The sequence below is a fragment of the Phlebotomus argentipes genome, unplaced genomic scaffold (assembly GCF_947086385.1).
Source record: "Phlebotomus argentipes unplaced genomic scaffold, Phlebotomus argentipes genome assembly contig_2, whole genome shotgun sequence".
NCBI lineage: Eukaryota > Metazoa > Arthropoda > Insecta > Diptera > Psychodidae > Phlebotomus > Phlebotomus argentipes.
The window spans coordinates 42,874-63,996 of record NW_026776162.1 but is presented as its reverse complement, the minus strand read 5'-3'; the positions used below and the strand labels follow the sequence as shown (position 1 = coordinate 63,996).

Here is a 21,123-nt window from a genome sequence, read left to right as displayed (position 1 = left end):
TGCATTAGTGTCACACTGGTGAGTGTGAGAGGACGAAGTCAACACCTCTCTTCGCACAGAAGGAGAAACAATAAGAAACCCCCGGCGAAGGAGGCCAGGAAAAAAGCTGAACTGTTTATCACGAGCGAGGGTGAGATTTTAACATAAAAGAGAAAAGAAAAATGACATGTCGTTTAGTTTTAAGAAATATAAATCGACGGATTTTTATATTTCACTTCCTTTCTCTCTCTCTCTCTCCAAGTTTTCAAGAAAATTTAACACTGTGACACCACCAATAATTTAATGAAGCTCCCTTTCGCCCCCTAACGCAGCAGCATTGGAAACACACCCTCAATATTCCTCTGTTTCTGATGTTTTCTAATGTTTATAAATTGCTATTCGTCAATTTCCCCAAATGGACTGTCACATTGAGATAATTATTGGGAGAAAAAATGCCTCCCTCGAGAGAGAGAGAGAGGGGAAAATCATTGGATATGGAGGTGTAATAAATTACTTAATATAGTTCGTGTTTCACCTCATAAAGTACTCGAGATGATCCACATTGTGCCTGAGTAGTAAATTCAAAAATTTTACAATCCGTCACAGTGTCATTTTTATTATTTCCCCACTATTTTATTGTTCATAATAATATTTTGTTCTTTTTTTTTGGTCTGAAAAAAAGTCATATAATTATCCGTGTATTGCAAAATTTGCCCCTGTTGCCACTTTTTTTTCCACCCCCGCGCGCTTGCAGCGACCATAGAAGTTTGTGTGACATAATGTAAATTGAATCATATAAATTACCGACATTATTTTAATGTTTCTGGCAGACTAAATTGATCGGTTTTTCGGCGCGGAGGCGCACTCTTCGTGGCACCGCATTATTGTTTTGGAATGAGAGTGTGTTTCCATTCTCCAAAATATATACTATCGCGCGACAGAAAAAAGTAGGGCGCCTCGTTGGTTGCAACCCCGGCACAATTGAGGGTGTGTTTTGGGGGTGAGAGAAAAAAGTACTCATTATAAATTCCTCAGTAAAAATCATTTTGGGTGGCACACGCGGAGCCAGTAACACTTTGTCCTGGAGTATCAGCGCCAGAGCCAAGAGGATGGAAATTTTCTGGAGCGCGGAGAGAAAATGAGGGAAAACACCTCCTCAAACCCATGAATCTGATTTATTGAAAATGGAAGCCTAACGATTGTGTTTTGCATTCGATGATTTATTGCGATTATGGCTAAAGATTAGCATATTTTTTACTCACTGTTCACTCATTCATGAAGAATATTGCCATTTAAGTGCGCCACACTCGCGGATTCCTTCTAAGAGGGAGAGGAGAAATATGGTGAGAGATTTTCGAGAGATTTCCACTGAGTTGCTGAAGAGGAAAATTTCTTCCACACCACGTGAAATGTTGCGTAGAAATGGAGAGTGGAAATGATGACTAATTTATTATCAATACTATCAGAACTGTGACTAATGCATATCAACCCTCAATCTGTGAGCAATGCTGTCGCATGATAATTAAATAATTGTGCCCTGACGAAAAGACAAGCCACTCTCATAATTGACCGTCCATCGACCGGCGACTATATTTAAGTTCCACACCTAATTAATTAATCGCTAGTGTCGATCGAAATAGTGCCATCCACCCTGTTGGTCATCGTGTGTGACAGTCAGCCACTAATATTAAAATCATTAATTACATTTGAATATCAATACCCAACCGGGAGAGTCATTCAGCCTGTCATTATTCACTTTGACCGCGCGCTTCTCCACACGGCGAAGGTTCAAGGGAGAGAAATTATCGCCTTAAATGGTGTACAAATCAGCAAGAGTGAAATTAATTGAAATAACGATTGCTTTCACACCAATATAATCAGAAGTGAATCAGTGAAAAGCACTCATTTAACGATTTTATCGGAAAACTTAATAAATGAGTGATTTTTCGCGAATTGACATGACTTTTCTCGGCTTGATTGAAATCTTTAGACGCGATTTCCACATCCTTAAAGTGCATTTTGCCCCTCAAATTGGCTTTTCTTGCACATCGAATAATTCGACTTCATTCATATTCAAGCGACATTCTTTTAACTGATAGATGTCTCTAGTAGCCGTGTCTATAGTCCGTGAAATTTGACAGGTCACGCTGGCCCGTTGACAAGTGCTTCGGAGGATAATTTTTGGATGAGTGCGAATTAAAAAAAGCGCTAACCGCTTTTAGGATTCGTGTAGACTAATTATTCATTCTACTCCAAGCATAAACGAATAAAGAACTTAATCTTAGACAGTCAACGGTGATAGAAGTGGTGTACAGATTTGTAGAATGTCTTCCTTCCCTTGGTCAGAGTCAAACCCATCAAATTGGGATCAGCGTGAAGGAGAAATATAGCCTCTGGGATCCACCCCCGCGACTCCACTGTACTTTACATATGTATCAACCTCCCTTGTGGTGTTGGAGAGAAAAGTATGAAAAATTTTCGATTTTCATTACACCTCCATTAATAATATGGATATATATGTGTGGTGTTTGATAAAAATTAGAGAGTCACGCAATATTTTTTCACATGAGAAGAAAATTTATTCATGGCAATGTGAAAAAGGGGTGGAATTAACTCCTCCATTCACCACAATTCTCTGATATTAAGTTTATTGGTCGATTTATTGCGCTGCTCCACATTGAGAGAGAGAGAGAGAAAAGTCGCGCAAGGCAAGGAACTTGGCAATTAATTGCTCCACTCGTATTCCATGCAACTCAATCTCTCTGGTCGTTACACCTCTGACGCGCGGATGCTTTTTAATTCAATCACACTGTGTCACAGTCCGAGTGCAGCGTGTAAGTGAGCAGCGAGGGGGTGGAATGGGGGCACAGAAAGTTACATGCCCCAGTTGTAATGGCAGTCAATGTCTCTGAGGACGCTCCTTGATTTTTTGTTCCGGGGGTGGCGCTGAGCGCAGAGGCGCTTCAAATTAACATGTTCATCAACACGAAGGGCAGCGTTCATACATTTTCTCGACGAGAAACCCCCCTCCGCCCCCGCACCCCCTCGAAGCCGGCAACACACACAGCAACTTTTAACTTTATGAGAGGGACAGAGGCATAAATGAAGTACAAAATACATTGAGCAAAGTGACGATGGAGGTTGTACTTGAGTGAGAGGAGAGAAAAAAAAAGTATGGTGATGGTGTGGGAGAATATGTCATTTGACCTCCTGTGCGTCAGTGATGAGGGAAACACCGTGTTTCCCAGTCGCTCGATAATTAATCAGTATGACTTGGCTTGTGTAGGCTGTTTTGAAGGGTGTCACCGAGAGCTATCTATTACTTCACCCCACCCGGTAAAAATCAACTTCATCTCACCGCCAACCCACCGTGGCGTTATGGTAATTTCCCTAAGAGATACACCTATTTTTTCCTCGCTCTTTCAGCCTCATTAATTGTCATCTCGTGGAAAATTGTCAATTGATTTCACCCAAGGGCAGGGCGACCTTAATTAATTGCTGCTGGAGATGATTAAAGTTATGGTTGTAAATTTCGGAGGGGCATAAAAATGCGACTATGTTTGAAATTGCTCAAAATTTGCAAAAGAATCATAATTCGCTCTCAATGTAAAGCGACATAGATACATATTTTCCTTCTCTTGCCGTGTGTCTTTTCCATATGGTTAAATTGTAATTCATTCATGGTGAAAAACAGTTGAAAAGCAGAGGAGAAAAGCGCCACAAATCGTTTAGAAACATCTTCGAAAGTAATCGAAATTCAATTAGGGGTTTTCCGTGCCTGGCAGGGGTTGATTTTGTGGGGGCGAGGGAGATTATACGGCAAAGTCTCCGGTTGAAACCGATGAAAATAGTCGAAAAAGGAAAAGTGAATGGGTGGTTTTTCGGGGGTTTGGGAGGTGATTTATTGGTTGAATTCCACCATATATAGGCGATTACCAGCATCCCTTCGCCAGGGTGTGTGGTGTTACCCTTTCAGCGGAGCCCCAAATTCGAACTTGTGGAAAATATTTCAGCACAGCACTTCCAACCATTGGGAAGTTAATGGTGGAAGTGTGCGCGGGAAAAAAGAGCCAGAGTTGGAGGTGATTGTTGGTTGTTTGGCAAATTGTGCAAAAGTGGTTTCAATTGGTATTGTTGTAAACGTGTGTGGAGCAAAACCGCGCGATTATGTAGACTGGCTTGGTTGTGTGTTTTTTTTTTGCTGGCGTCCAAAAGTATTTCTATTTCACTCTCACTTTGGCTATTTTTCGCTTTCATATTGAATGGGATTTTCCTCTGATGAAATTCAAGTGAAAATTTTATGGAATGGTTGGATGAAAATTGATAATTTATTGTAGAAAATGATGTTTTAATTGGTTGACTTTTTTCACACTTTGCATGAGAGTGAGAAAACCCCTTACAATTTCCTTGGGGAAGAAGATAGAATGATTGGGGGGAATTTATTTTCGAAAATGTATAATTCGTGAAAAGTGTCAGATGTTCTTAATCCAATTATGGAAATTTTCTCTCAAGGCACACGGGAAATTTTCTTTTTTTTTTTTCTTCGGTGAAGTTGCAAAAAGAAATTTCATGCAATATCAATAGACTTTTAATAGATTTCTTCTTTATCTCCTCAATTTCCATATTTGCCTTTCATCTTGGGGTTGAAGAGTGAAGAAGTAAAAAAAAAAAGGAAGAGAGAAATCTTCCTTTCGCGAGGGGACGATGGAAAAAAGGCGCCAAATGAGAATATTTGGCTACATTTCCCATTTAAATTAAAATATCCGTTACGATAATCGAAAGGTAAGAGAAATATAAAATATTCTTATAATCTCATTTGCTGGGGAATTGTCAAGATGAGAAGCAGAGAGAGAGAGATGGTGAAATTTTGCTGATCTTTTGCCATCTCACCTGAGCAAAATGTATGGCAAAAGGAGCTTTCCTTCTTCCGGGGAGGAGAAGCTAAGAAAAAAAAATGACGAAGATGCGGAAGAACGTTTGAAAGTTTGAGAAATTTATTCCCTCCGGGTGGTAAAAATGGTGCAAAAATAATAAATTGAATTCGAATTCAATTAAAACATTCCTTCAAAGTTAAATAACATTTTTTCATCTTTTCTTCCCATCATTTTTTGTGTCTTGAGCGATATGGATAATCAAAAATGCGGGTGTACTTAATAGGCGAGACACGATGAAAGGTATAAGTCCGTCCTGTGCATTGTAATACCTTTCTTGGCGGGGGGTGGATTTTGTCGGTGAGGAAGAGGAATTCGCTCAACTTGTACAGCGATTCAGAATTCCTCAATTGTGGGTGGCTGAGAGAGGGTGAAACTTATCAAATTTATTACATCATAAACAGTACAACAAGTAAAACTATTTCCATTTACTTATAAACACTCGAGTCACTCTCGTGAAATACCTCAAAGGATGGTCTCTTCTCCATTTCAACCCTTCTTAAGCATCTCCACGGCAGAGCATTGCATATGAGAGACTCAAGGAAGCCCCTTGTATGCCATGGTGGGTAGATATGGCAAGAAGGGGATGGGGTTGGAAGTGGGCGAGCGATGTACAGGAGAGTTTCCTCATGTTGAAACTTTTGTAGGGAAAATTTACACACCCATTCTCCCTCCACTGAGAATGGGTGGGAAAGCATTGGGGAAAACAGCCTATATTTTCGAGGTACTTAATGCGATATTAATGAACAACAAGAATTTCATTAAAGATTATTTGTGTATCAAAAGGCGTCCAGTAAATTATCAAATAGTTCGCTTCGTTGACAGTTTAAATGCCGTTCTGGTGCGCTCTGTTCAATATGAGGCTGGAAAATTGTCTGAAGATGTTCGCCCTGTGGGGCTTTTTTGGAGGGTTGGCGCTTTGCACGCGCCGTTTCGAGGGCTGTGTGAGTGTGTGTGTGCTCTTGAATTTTATGCCCAGAGTCGAAGAGCCGACAAAAAAGCCATCAGGCAAAGTGGAGTGAGAGAGAGAGAGAGAGATGTTATCAGGGAAATTTTCAGGGTGTAATTATACAGAAATTCCATTACAATTTGTCGATTTTATGGCATAGAGCATTCCGTCTGCAGTATATCTTTGGAATACACGAATATTTTTCTGCCACACACTTGAGGGGCCACAAGCTATCAATGGAGGGTGAATTGCGCGGGGGTGAGAATGGAAAATTGTGGCGAAGAAAGAGAGTTTATCGTTTGGCGAAAGTAGTGGTCTCCATTGCTCTGTCTCTTTGCCTCACTCGCAGGGTGAAGTTCTATAGCAAGGCATCGAATTTGACGGAATTCTAGCAAATATTCGCTTTAGCGATTTATTGCTATTTTTTTTGAATAGCTGAGTAAATAAGCATTGTATGTTGTTGTTGGCCGATTAACTGACAACAGTCAAGCTTTCTATGAATTTTCACACACCTCAGCGAACACCAATGCTGAGTCTCAGAAGTTGAGCTTGATATAGTTGATTTATTCGCTCAAATTTTAGGCATTCGGTTGATGTATTAGCGAACGTAGCGGCGATCAGTCAAAATATTGATGTGCACTTAAATGCATAGATGTCGCATCATGTGAAACCATGCCATTTCAATAATATACTTCGTGATTACAACAGTCAAGTGAATTGTATGAATATACAATTCACTTCACATTCACTTCAAATTCACTACAATTCACCCCGAATATGCTTTTGAGGCAATGAACGATGATCTTCGCCGGGTCACTCAGTGGGCATCTGATAATGGCCTTGCTCTCAATCCCAAAAAGTCGCAGGCCCTAATCGTTCATGCGCCTAGTAGACGTCCTGTCCCATCTCCGCTTTATCTCTCGGATGAAGTCATTCCTTTCTCTGATCGAGTCAAGAATTTGGGCGTCATTTTCAATAGTTCACTGACTTGGTCAGACCATGTCTCTGAGATCTGCAGGAAGGTCTTTCTTACATTGCGTACGTTGCGACGCCTCCAATATTTCACACCCAGTGGCACCAGACTCCTGTTGGTCCGAGCGCTTATAGTTCCCTTTTTCACCTATGGAGCGGAGCTCTTCTTCTGCGCTAGCATGGAGACCCGTGATCGCTTGAAAAAGGCATTTAATTCCTGTCTGAGATATGTCCATGATTTGCGGAGATATGATCATGTATCTCCTTATGAGAGCACGATACTGGGCACGCCAGTCTTGAGCTATATTGAAGATAGAGCCGTCGATTTCATTTCGCGGCTACTTTTTATGGGCCGGCCTGGATACCTTGTGGAGCTCTTGGCTGCCGGATCGTCTGTCAGGTCTTCCTCTCTCAGTATGCCGAGATCGAGGAGTCGCATTCTCCACAATTCCCTCTTTGTTGAGGGAATTGTACTTTGGAATAAGTTGCCGCGTGAGTGGAAGAGGGAGCTGATACTCCAAAGTACCGTCACAGCTCCTCGCATATTGGATTGCGCTTAGAACCTCTTTGTTCTTTTTATAAATTAATCTGTATCCGAGAGGACAACTTGTCCTACTGCCGAATTAAAATATCTATCTATCTATCTATCTATCTATATCTATCTAATAGCGCCATTAAAATCCCACAAACATATTGTTATATGGCACGGGAAACTGGAAGTTGGATTTCCTGTGATGTTGCTAAATTTTTATCAGAAAAAAGCTCAAAATTGAGCACAATATTTAGCGGAAAAAGAGCAGAACAATTCGTAAAATTATAAAGATTACCAAGAAAATTGATGAAAAATTAGCTTAAAAATGTGCTGTACATTGATGTATTTTTAACACTATTGAGTTTCCTCCATCATCCGCTGCGATCTTTTTGTTCGAGTGCTGCTAAAACTTTAGCTCAGTAATCTTAGCACGTTTGAGCTCAATTACCTGCTTTTCTAGCTATTTTGGCTCGCTTCGACTTTTTGAGCATCGAGCCAATGCTCGTGACTTCCAACTTCTGGAACAACTTCATTCACGGCGCGTTGGAATTGAAGTCAAATGGTTGAAGATGCGGTGTTGGAAGGAGCGCGAAAAAATGGGCCCAAGACTCGGTGTGATGGTGGGCAATAGATCAAGCAATAATGGAATATTTATCGGCGTAATTAGCTTTTATAGCCATAATCTTAAAATATGGATCTCTTAAGTTTTCGACTCACTCTCGCGGTTTTTTTTTTATTACACACCGCAATAGAACCCGCGCCCTTTCGCTTATTATAGAAAATATATCGAAAGTGGGGTGAAAGGGGGTGTTTCTGCTCCGCCTCATGGGTTTACCTTCAAATCCAATTTTCTCTCCTTTGGCCAGTGTGTCTGGGGAATTAAAAGTTCATGAAAAATGTGTGTTTTTTTCTGTGCTGCGTCGGTATAATTTGGGATACCATTTTCTGTGATTTATTGTAAATTATTAACGATTGGTGGAATGTTAGTTTATGTCTGGTGCGGTGCGATTTATCTCTTGCCAGCTCGCATTCATCGTGCAGAGCTCAATTATGTTGTGTGTGTAGGATTTTTGGCTGCGAGTGAAAATTGCTCAAGTTGCTTTATTCACAGTGTATAGGAATATTTAATAAATGCTTCTCTCTCTCTTTGTCTGACCGTGCACACGCGGATGAGAATGTTCAGCAGCCAATTCATCTGTAACAAGATTTGAAAACTTTTTTATTTTCTTCTCACCCATTCAATATTTTCTCCCTTGGGGATTTCACGGCATTTTTCATCCCCAATGAGCAATACTACGGGGAGAGATTAGATTGTGTGTGTGTGTGTGTGTGTGCGAGTGGGGTTGGGTGGCGATAGAGGGAAAATAATAAAATAATAATAAAAAGTTTTTTAATCAATACTCGCCTAAGGTGCGGGCAATGTTCTAAAGTATGATTAAGTTGGGCTTGCATCAGCATGTCACACAAGTGGAATGAACTGACGCGCTGTTTTGCGCGGGGAGGCGAAAAGATAATTCCATGCAATTTAAGATGGGCAATTTTTTAAACTTTTCCACACAATTCACACTCATTGAAATTTATATGTGCATTTGAGGGGCGGGTGTGAGAGTGATATTACGAGCTCGGTGGATTAATATTCCTGTGTCATTGAGGAAGAACATAAGGCATAGCAAAGTGCTTCAACGAGTCACATGGGAGAGATGCAGGGTTATTTGCCGGCAAGTTTAAAACGTCACAAATGTCGAAATGTTAGATTGCAACAATAAAATTTTCATCATCTGATTGATAACGATTTCTTTGGTGTCCTTCATTTCATTTTGATGCTTTTGCAATCAATGCATCGATACTCTTTCTGTCGCTGTGTTGAATTCCTTTTTCATCGAATTTTTTAATCACGGTCTTATTAGGGATTGAAGAGGTCTTAAGAAACAATTCTTAGTGGATCTTAGAAGCAAACATCACGGAATTCGCCTGAAACATCCGAAAAATTCGCTGTCAATAACGCTCAAAATTCTCTTTCTGGAATAAGAAGTTCTTCTGTTTATTTCCCTGAATTAGTGTCTTTTTCATAATTTGATTTGACAAATAAAAATGAAAATCTACAGGACAATTATTCTAAAGACACCTCGAATTTATTCAAAACTTACTAAGAACCCAAAACAAGTTTAAATGTTTAATTGAAATGTTGCTTACGTGGTTTTATTGATTCGCGACACATCGATATGTTTGACAGTCTCAAGTGGATCCATTTAATTTGGAGTCACTGTAAATTATGCTGTAAACAAAATGCATAGCGTCAAAAGTTCTTGACTACAAAATGTGTTGCTGTGAATGTTTCTTTCGCTCAACTTGAGACGAAGTGCGAGAAAAATTAATGATGATCATTTAGTCCATTGAATTCCCGCTTCAATAATACAATTTATTCTGAGTGAAAAAGGGGGTTAAGATAGAGATGCGGAGAGAAAAAATTTCAGGCTCAAAGAATAGGGATTTTTATGTTTTTGAGGTGAGGGTTTTGCGAAGGAAAGTTACAATCGCACAGGGATGTTGAGAGAGAGAGAGAGAGAAAGTATAACAGATTTACGCAATTCCCCCAACTCACGTCCATATCTCGACAGAGGACGAACAAGGGGATATTTCTTGGTCCTTTTCTCCAACCCCAGAGTGATGGCGCAAATATAATCGTGGGTGCGGAAGAAGCGTATTTCTCGAGCCATTTGCATTTTTTCGGCGTAAAAATTAATCACCAATTTTTAATTCCCGGCTCTTATAGTCTTCGACAAGAATGTTAATATTCGTGAGTGTGGGAGAGAGAGATATTTTTTTCTCGCTGCCCGTCCATTTCTTATCCCAGCCCATCCACTTCATCAAGGCGTGCGGGCGCGGCGGAGGGCATGGACGATGTAATTTGAGAAGAGTTTCACAATTTGACGAGTTCCTGCCATTGCTATATAACCTGCGGCCATTAGAAGTGATAGAAGCTTCACCCATCATCCCTCTTGTGCGCGCGGGATGTATAAAAATACTTCATGGATTGTGGGTGTCGGGGAAAAAAAAAATGATAATAACAGAAAGGACATGAGAGATGGAGGGTGTTTAAAGATTTTTTTCTCGCTGTTTCTAATTTTGAAATGGGCAAAATGGCATGAAAAGACAGAATTCTGGGGGTGGGAGGAAGTGATTCTTGTCTTTTGGAATTATTCCCAGGAAAGGGCGCACATCTTTCCCTATCATTACCATTGCTTTTTATCGTGGGAGTCCACGGGGAATTTCCCGGAAGGACATCAGAGTGACGAGTGGAATAGTTTGAGAAGCACACCATTGACTGTCCAGCCATTGTGATGGTGGTGGTTTTTCCGGAGGGGGAAGAAAATAGATCTTCCATGTGTTAAGAAAAGCTGACCTAGAAATTTCTCTCTCTCCACCCCAAGAAGTCTATCGACTTGTCCTTGTTTATTTTTCTGTAATTCTCACTAAGCTTTTTCCATTTCCCTCAGCGTCTTCCGTCGCATTGTGGCGTGGCAAAGCTGTTTTTGCCTGGCTTTTCTTCTTTTGACTCTCTCGCGGAAAAGCGTCTTTTGATTGAACTTAAATGATAATACTTATTAATTTTGGTCGAGAAGCTTTTTTTTGCCGTCTGGGCATTTTTCATCCGCTCCGCGATGAAATTCCATGGTTTTTATCTCTCTTTTCTCTGCGCTGTTGAATTGGAGTGTGCGTGTATTTTTTGTGGGTGGCAAATAAGGAAAATCAAAGTGGATTTGAAGGAGATGTGACGCGGAGGGTATTTTCTATTTTCCAGCAATTTCCTCCTATCAAGAAAATTATGCTTATTACAATAAAAAAAAATACATTCTGTCAGTATAGGAATATGATGGGAATCAGCAATGAGGCATTGCTCTATACTTTGAATTATTATGTCTCTCTTCGTACTGGCGAAATGTCAGCAAATTCAGCGAATGTGGGAAAAAATTCTCATTATCTTCTTTCAGCAGAGAGAGAAAGAGTGAGAGAGTGAGAGCGGAAAATGACATTGATATTATCACAAACTGGCAGAAGGTGATGCTCGTCTTCGGGGAATGGGGCTGAGAAATAATTGGAACGAAATAAAAATATCCATCTACGTGCGGGTCTCCTTTTGCCTATCTCTATTTTTCAATTTAAATTATACTCTCCATCGCTGGCTTCTCTGGATGCTCAGCGCTGTCTTATCATATTGGGCATCTTCGTGCGGTTGCAGCGCGAAAGGGCCGCGCGGTGTGTGTGTGTGTGGGAGAGTAAATGAGAATTTCATACAAGAAAGAGAGATATTGTCTTATGATTCAATTTAATTTTAAGTACAGACTTGGTCGTATCAATTTTTTATCCTCGCTTAGATGAGTGCTTCTTGCACGCGCGCTGCTGTGGCGGGCAAAATTCAAATGTGGGCGGATGGGAAGCCCTGACAAAAATCGCGCGCGCAATGCTGGAGGACGTTTGAGAAGAATGGGACACGGATGGGATGAGATGATCCAGGAAGACACTAGAAAATGAATGATATGCGTGTTTGTGGCTCGAGGCGATGAAAACAGACGTTTAATTTCAGGTTAATAGGTATTTTGATGGTGCTTTTGTACCGTCGCACCATCGAGGGTGGATGGGCAGGGGGTGGGTGGCGGGGAATTTCCTTTCCGTTTCATTATTTGCGATTGTAATGATAAGAAAACATAATAAAGAAAAATCGCGTGGTTTTATAATAAAAGCAAATATTAGCGGTGCGGAGCAGGGAAATATATATGTATATGCATGAATGAAGAGTATCGCGTTGTACAGAAAAAAAAAGTACACGAAGAGTGTCTGCCAGGTGGGATGTCCGGGGGGTGGCAGACGGCGGTGGTGGGGCAGCAAGACAGTCTCTTCATGGGTTGTTTGAAGGGGGCGTGGGATGAAAAATAAAACAAATACCAAAGATATATCTCCGTGTTGTCATGCGGTGAGTTTCTGATTGCATTTTCCTTTAATGAAAAATCTTTTTTTTTCTCCTCTCCTCACGCTCTTCAGCGTTCCGGGGGCTGTAGATCCGTCCGTGGAGAGTGCGAGGGGGTGGGATAAGAATGATATTAACGCGCGCACAGGAGAAGCCAAGGTGGAAAAGTGAGGATTTTTTGAGGGTGGTTTGAGGTGTGTTTTTTTTTCTTGCCAGCGAATACAACATTTTTTGTGTCCTGTACTTTATTCACCACCCCACACGACTGATATATACTTTTTTGCTTGCTCTTTTGCTCAAGTCTTAGAGGATATCCAAATGATAAGGAATGACGAAGGTGGGAGAAAAAATTAAATCAGAAATTTTAGTGCTTTGTAAGAATTTTTCTCTTATTTTTATGATCTTTCATCTCTCTTCTGGGTTGGAGAACGGGGGAGGGGAGGGGGCGCAAATGAGGGAGGAAATGTTTCTCAGCAAAGGTCGAGTGAATACTCTCGACGAGTGATTTTTGAACAATATCGAGCAAATCGAGGAGATTTTTCTCATTATACAAAACTCCGCGCACATTTAATGTGAATTGATGAATCAAGCACGGGAGATTTAAATAAATGTCATTCACTGCACACACACACACACATAAAAAAGAGTGTCAAGAATGGGAAATATCGTGGACGTGACACGTTGATATAACAGAAAAAAATTGATAACATTTGTCCTGCTGTAGATTGTGTGGAAAATTGCGCACGAAGGAGTCACATTGGATAGTGTTTGCCTCGGCAGAAATCCATATATGTGTGGCGATGGTGGCAATTTTTCTCACCTTCTCTTTCTAAATTCATTTTTCTCCATTTTTGCACAGCTCCAGGAAAGTGTGTGTGTGTGATTTGATTTTTCACTCAGCACTTTTTCCTCATTCTCAACATTCGCGCAATGTGACTTTTTTTTTGCCTCGTTCTTGTCTCATTGCAGACATTGATTCCATCAGCAAGTTTGCCATTCACTGTGAACAGGATTGCGCCATCGGTGGACGGGAATTTCGTGGCTGTGAGCGGAAATCGTGGTGTTGCTCTGCTGGAATTACCGAGAAGGTGGGGCACAAATGGACTGTATCGCGGCGATGGCAAGGAGAATATTATATGCAGGTATGTTGTGAAAAGTTGAAAAGCAAAAGAGTTGACTATAATACAAAATTATGTGCAAGGATACATGAGAGAGAGAGAGAGTGTGTGGAAAGGGAGGGCATTTATAAGTAAAGGGAAAATGCAAAGGAGTAACTTTTGTAATTTATAGAATTATTTCTCTATTGTCCCCGCGTTCTCTTTACTCAAAATTGCAATACCTATAGCGACAAACACACACACACAGAGTGTGTGGAGATGAATTTGCACCCCTTTTGCTTCACTCTTTTTTTCCCAGACTCTCTACTTAGCTTTTAAAGCCAAGTGTGCTTTTTTTTCGCAGGATAAAAGTCAAAAATGAATTTGCTCACTATTGTAGTTTAACATAATTTAGCCATGCGGCGCAATGGGGAGAGAGAGAGAGAGGGTGAGAATGGGGGATATTTAAAAAGTGGCAAAATGTGGAAATAAGTGAGCAAAAGCTCCAAAAATACCCCTGGACTTTGCTCCATGCAAAACTACGAGGAGTATATATGGGTACTTTTCCTATTATTAATGCCTGAGAGTAGTTATGGAGTGGGAGAAAGAGTGGAAATTGCCCCTGTATGCTTTTCTCTGGTGGGATGCTGGGGAGAGTAAGATCCTTGTAGATTAACAATTCTTTTAATGGCTCTTAATGTGCTTGTCGCACATTAAAACACAATATTATAATCCAAGCATTACAATTGCCCGGCAAAAGTTGAAAGTCGTGTGTATAGCATAGAGATTCTCACCCACTGTGAGTGTCATCATCATTCGGTGCTCTTTTGTCCCTGCTCCTGTGGACTTCTTTAAAATGAATGGCATATAGACTGTAAGATTTTCGGGAGATCAACAGCCATTAGTTGAGAATGGGAAAGTGAACTTGTTCTTTTGCTTCCTGTCCATTATTGTCTCGCAAGATGGATATAGGCAGAGATTTTTGCGCGACAAGTCAAAGCAAAGTTACTTACTTTGTGTTGCAGAAAGGAATTCAATGCTGGAAAATTGGAAAAATATGTATAGAAGTGCGTAAAAGCTCTTCTAAGTTCTCAATGTGTTCAAAACATTAATTATAGTCTATAATTAGCAGCATTTGTAGAGGTCAAAAGACTTTCTATTGACAGTAATTCAAATTCTCTTACGAATGTCCAATACTTGTCTTACGATTCTCTTAAGAATGTCCAATGCTTTTCTTACGCTTATTAAACAACAGAATGTGGAATATAAATATTTAATATTACGTGTTACAATATTCCAATCCCTCCACAAATCTCCTCAATTCTGTTGAGCGAATTTTTTCCCCATAAAGTTCTTCATTCTCCAAATTTCCCACCTTTCATGCATTTGATCTCTTCTTTTTGTTCTCAACTGTAGAAGCACGACAATATTTTGCAACTCTTTCACCAGAAGTATTTTCACTAATCATGTTGAGGATTAAAGAGGTATAAAATGTTTTTCGCAAATTTACATACAATGGCAATAACATTAATTCAAGTGAATATTGCTCATGCCAAATTAAGGAACTTCTCTCTCTCTCTCTCTCTGTCTCTGTTGCGATGCAGGGAAAAGAAGTCTTGAAGACTCGAAGTGTATTTTGAGGCTATTTGCAAATAAGGACAATTTGGTTGTTGATCTCTTCTGGAAGTCCATTAAATGTGGCGAAATGATTTATAACGGCAGACGTGGATTTTGTGGGTCTTTGCCGAAAAACGAGGTTATGATGATGAGTGTGGAAATGTGCAGAGGACAGTTTTGATTGGGGAAAAGATGTGGAGAATGGCAAACAATGAATTGACAAAGAATTGCATGGGAAAAGGGAAGAGTCTAGGAGAGGAGTAAAATCTCGAAATGTTCTTATGAGTGTGTCTCTCTTTCAACTTTTTAATGACTTGTTGTTTGTTGAAACATCGTTTCTCTCCTTCTCTCCAAATGTTATATGTGTGTGTGTATGTGTATTTCTCATTGTGGCATATATGATGAGAATATATATTTTAAAATTTTCCTTGATACATTGTCTAAAGTTTGGCCATTAAATAAAATAAGCAAGATTGGTTGAATTCTGTATTTGCTATAATGGCCTTTTCTCGGGGTTTTTCGGTGCACTGCATGGAGTTTTCCTGCGCCATTCAAGAAGTTCACGAAGAAGGGGTTTGGGTGGTTCTTCCTTGTACTCGCGCGATGTTCATGTGGAAGAGAAAGAAGGTTCATTCTTCACTGAACCAGTGTATTCTTCTTTTTTTCCCTTTGTGTAATTTTCCTACATGACAATATTGTGTACAAATTCACTGAATATAATTATTCTCCTCTCATCGTTTTGGTCGGTAATCTTAGTAATTGATTGCAAACAAATGATAAAGTCTTCGATATTACGAGGCGAACACTTGAGCGCCTCGTGTGGCGACATTAAAAACTCATTGGACGCCCACGAGGCATTAAGGTGTTGTAATTATTCAATAGGAGGTCATTAGGCGCTGTCTCTCACTCATTCCCACCCCATCTATGTATTCCATTCGCATTATACACATTATAATGGGGTGTGTTTGCAACAAAATCGAACTGACACCGGATGGCGGTGACACCGGTTGTGTTTTATGGCTCTATCCACTCTCTGCTCTCGGCCGGACTCTTTTTTCCACCCTCTTGAAGCCTCTGAGCTTGCGAAGAAAAAATAATACAGAAATTACGCAAAAAGCTTCCTTTTCTAATAGTTATTTCATAAGTCTCATCAACATACACCTTCTCTTCAGTCTGTACATCACGCTTCCTCATGACTTATGACAGTCCTGCGATTAGTTCCTTACCGGTCTCAGTATCTCTAGGGATTTGTCCTTAGTGAGTTTATATGGATTGTCTTATGTCATTTCTCTATGGTTGATAAATTGCCCGTGTATCGAATCGTCTCGCAAAAGGCCAAAAATTATTGTATTTTGCAACTTATGACAATTGTATGACATGTCTCTAGAAAATGTCATGACTTGTCCTGGGAATGTCTTTAAGGAAATGTAATATAGCATTTATGACGCAAAGATACCGGAGTTTTCTTGAAAGATGTCAACTTTTGGATACTATAAAGTGTGATTTATATTTTGGGATGAAAAATGTGACTTTTACTTGCATTTGTTTAATGAAAATTAGACATTTTCTGTCAGACAAATCCAACAAATTGTCTTGCAAATGGTTACACAGTATTTAAATTCTCATGTTCATTAGAAATATCTTCAAACCAATCATTTACTTCAGATTGACTACGGACAAGTCCAGTGGACACTCCTTAATTCATGTCCTTTGCGAGGGATGAACGACTATCGGGTCTTATGTGACTAATGTCAATTCAAAAACTTGTGTAAAGAATTTAAAATTCAGCAAAAGCTTGTCTTTCTACACGTTTCACGGCGACTTTTCGTCACCCCTTTGCCTCTTTCGCCACCCACGAAAAACGGAAAATCCACCGCCATTCCCAAAAATGAAAATATGAGATTTGTTGTGCATGAATGTAAAAGGCTAAAGCGGTGAAAGCCATTAGTTATAAGAAGTTTTGCAACCCCACCAGTTGTCTTCAGGTAGCATCCAACATCTTAAATTATAATACAAAATAATTTATGGAGAGTGTATAGAAACAAAAGCACTCATAAAGACAAATCTACATTCACCCACTCACGATGATATTTGGCAAATGGCACACAGAATCTCTTCACTTTGCGTCCTCTGGATTTTCAGGCCCATTCAGAAACTTCTTACTCTTCTCACCGTTAAAAAGGACACCGTTTGTGCTTAATTGCGCGTTCAACATTTGTAATATGTGTGAAAAATAAATATTTATGATAAACTCTCTCAGCTCGAGATGGGAAAGAAGAAGTTGCGCATACTTATCAAAAAACAGCCCACAACCCCAGAAGATAGAGAGAGACGGCCTTCGATACACATATAGAAGCATTGCTTTGAGATAATATTTTATAGTCAGTAATTTTAATTACAATTCCTTCACAATTTATCCCAAAATTGCGGAAGTGGCGCGGGTTTGAAGCATAAAATTCACAATTGGGCTATTAATGGGAACATTATCACCTGCAAAATGGTGTTTTGTGTCAGTAATAAATAAGTTTTTCTGGCTATTTTGAATTAACACAGCAGCCTAAACCCCGAAAAACGATAAATATCAGCAACGCAAAGCATGAACTTTGAGGAATGTGGAGAAAAAAAGGTGTGAAAAAGCTGCCGCTCTGTTTGAACACTTAAATTTACTTGGAATAAAACATAATTGTGCATAGAAATGGTTACAAATCAAGAACTTTCATCGTGTCGAAGTGCTTCAAGAAGCTTCTCGCGGCTTCTGTAAATCTCTTTCCTGTCAGCATGATTTTGACCATGTCTTTAGCAGATTCTTCGTCGATCAAACCATCAATTCCGGTTCCCTGCTCAGATTGGCGTTCCATTGCAACGGCGGGAAAAATGTGTGAGGCTGAGAAGAATCCGTACATTTCGCGTTTTCTCATGTCTTCGAGTAGATCGTCAAAAGTGGGAATATTCTTCTGCTTCCCATCTTCAAGTGTCTGTCGAAAGGCGTCATAATAAACACGCAAAAGCGATTCTCGCTGATTCTCTCGAACCTCTAATGTTGGACTGGTGTTGAGAAAATACTGAAGGTCGTGCGCTGGTGAAGAATAGTACGAGAATTGAAAGTCCACCTATTGAATGCGAGATATAAACATAATTTCAATTTAATGGCGCCCATTTTTTGTCTACTCACAAGCACAATATCGATGGGCTTTCCGGTCTGTTCGTCGTATTTGAAGAGGAAGTTGTTGATCCAAAAGTCACCGTGATTCAACACTCGATAGCCATCGTGTTTTGTTTTCGTGCTGTCGTAAAAATGTTCCCAAATATTGGGCTTCAACTTGTCCATCTTCTTGGCGATGTCTTCATATCCGGGCCAAGTTTTCACAATGTCACAGAACATTGGGAAGTTTCCACTGAGACACGATTGAACTAAGCCCGGATCTTCCACTGATCCATCCAAGACGCCAAAGTTGAAGGGGTTCATCAAAGTGGGATCTTCATCGGCAAAAATCATGGAAGCTGCGTGCAATTTGGCGAGCTTCTTGAGCACCAATTCGCAGTGGTTGAAGTCAAGGAGTTCTTGTCTGTTTGCCATCTTCAGACCCATTTCTCCGAGATCTTCCATAACAATTATCTTTGCCTGGTCATCGTGAACTGTGTAGTAGAATCTGAGGAATTCAGATTTGATGTTTTGAGAGTGAGAAATTGATGATAATTGGATTGATTTTTGACTTTTTACCGTGGTCCAAAAATTACTCCTCCTGCAAGTTTGCTTAGCGCTGGCAAAATGTTCTCAAGCATATTTATTTCCTTCTCATAAACCTGAGATCTCGCCATCAATTGCTTTCCCATGTCACTGTTCAAGATATATTTCACAATACACTGAACTTTCTTCTCTCCTCCATCTTTATCTTGATAATTAATCACAACGCGATAAATCGTACTGCACCAATTATCGCCCGGTGAGGAACCCAATTGAATGTCAAAGTTTAGCAGTTGAAAGTGTTGCAATTTGAGGCCACTTTTGAGAACTTGCTCAAAGAATGATCTATTAATACACTCCGGAACGATCATGATATAAACTTATGTCTGAGATGTGAACTTGCTAAAAATCTGAGCGTGATTGACAGTGGAAAAAACTCGCTTCCACACTTTTATACGCGGCGCTAATTTTTCGGGCATCATTTTTCGTCAATTTTCGTTGGTTTCTCTTTGTCTGTGTGATGAATATCGCCAAGATCAATTAAATACCTTCAAATACATGTTAATTTATTTACTTTGCTAATAGAATAATTAAATAGGAATGACTAAAGATGAAAGATATTGAATTGAAACATTTAAATAATTAATTGTTACTTTTCGTCAACTTCAACAGCTGATTGAGCTGATTGCACGGCGTGTTTGTGTTGTTTGTAGAGTTGTAGTGGTTTATTTATAAAACATATCAATGAGATATTCATTTGGACATCTCAGCAAACCAAGTCGTAAATTTTATTTTGATTTATTTCTGTCTGGTTTGTTTGTTTTTTTACGATTAAAGCAAGGTTCTAAATCCATTCTCTGGAACTGTTCTATTATCTGACCTTCCTCATTCACTCTGCATGTCAATCAAAGTGAATCAAAGAGTTTCATTTCATCACATCGTCGCAGAATTTCCTGCATTGCTTCGGTGAAGCGTTTCCCGGAGAACATGATTTGGGTCATTTCTTGGACCGCTTCTGGATCCACTAGGCCATCAATTCCACTCCCTTGTGTCGATTGCTTCTCCATGAGGACGAGTGGAAGGACGAAAACGGCCGACATGAAGCCAAACATTTCCCATTGTCGCACTTCTGCCAGAAGATCGTCAAATGTGGGAATGATTTTGTGATTCAACTCTCTGAGTGTCTGGCGGAATGACTTGTAATACACGCGAAGCAGATCTTCTCGCTGATGTCGGCGGATTTGTATTTGTGGACTGGTGTTGAGGAAGTACTGCAAATCATTGGCTGGTGAGGCGTAGTATGAAAGCTGAAGGTCAACCTGTAATTAATATCGCATTAGATTGATCAATTAGTTGCTTGTGGAGTTCAAAAAACCTTACAAATAGTGTATCGATGGGTTTTCCAGTCTCTTCGTTGTACTTAAAGAGGAAATTATTGATCCAAAAATCACCATGATTGAGAACTTTGTATTTGTCATTCTTTCCCAGCTGACATTCATAGACAATTCGCCAGAATTTGTCCTGCATGTCGTTGAGTTTCTGGGAAATGTCCTCAAAACCCACCCAGTTTTTCGACACTTTGCACAATGCTGGATAGTTTGCGCCGAGGATTTGCTGAATGAGACCCGGATTGTTTTCCGATCCGTGGAGAATGCCAAATTTGTAGTTGTCCATGAGAGACGGATTATCTTGAGTCAAGATCATCGAGGCGGCGTGCATTTGACCCAATTTCGTGAGTGCAACGCAGCAGTGATCGTAATCGAGTGCTTCTTTCCTATCAGCCATTCGATATTGCAATTCTTTCAGATCTTGCACGATAATCATATTCGATTGTGGCTCTGAATAGGAGTGATAAAATCTGCAAATTGTCAAGTGAGAAGTCACTTGTGCATAATTTGTTGAATATTAATTGCTTTCTTCCTCACTTACCTTGCGACAAATTGTGTTCCACCTGTGATTTTCGTCAACCTCGGCATAATATTCTTAATCATATCGACTTCCTTCCCAAATGTGTGCATGAACTTCATCAGGGATTCACCAGTGTCTGAACTGAGCAGATGTTTGATGAGAAACTGAACCTTTTGGTGATTTGCCTGACTATCAATGATGCTCAGGAACACTCGATAGATTGTACTGCAGTAATTGTCGCCGGCTGAAGTGCCAATTTCAATTTTGGCATCAGCAATTTGGAAGTCCGTCAAGTGAAATCCATTGCGAACGACTGTCTTGAAGAAATCAGTATTCAAGCACTGCGGCACTTTCATTATAACACTCTCAATTTCACTCGCGACTCGCTCAAGGTGGGCAATAACTGATGAATCGCAAGTGATAGCGACTTGCTTTTATACTGTCTGGAGGAAGTTGGAGAAGAACCTTCGGAAATCCAGTTTTTTCT

The 21,123-nt window shown here is 40.0% G+C and overlaps 2 protein-coding genes across 2 annotated transcripts in view; one reads left to right on the top strand and one right to left on the bottom strand.

Annotated features, from left to right (window-relative positions):
- LOC132264720 (nuclear pore complex protein Nup88) overlaps positions 1 to 21,123 on the top strand; it is a 55,044-nt gene that overhangs the window by 11,864 nt on the left and 22,057 nt on the right. Inside the window, exon 2 of the mRNA XM_059765011.1 lies at positions 13,299 to 13,471. Coding sequence (XP_059620994.1) covers positions 13,299 to 13,471 — 173 coding nt within the window. The remainder of the gene's footprint in view (positions 1 to 13,298; positions 13,472 to 21,123) is intronic.
- LOC132264721 (uncharacterized) lies at positions 19,278 to 21,029 on the bottom strand. Its single transcript, XM_059765012.1, has 3 exons — positions 20,658 to 21,029; positions 20,109 to 20,586; positions 19,278 to 20,047 (listed from the first exon to the last, which is right to left on the bottom strand). The coding sequence occupies exons 1-3, from the start codon at positions 20,990 to 20,992 to the stop codon at positions 19,634 to 19,636; spliced, it is 1,227 nt and encodes a 408-aa protein (XP_059620995.1). The 5' UTR covers positions 20,993 to 21,029; the 3' UTR covers positions 19,278 to 19,633.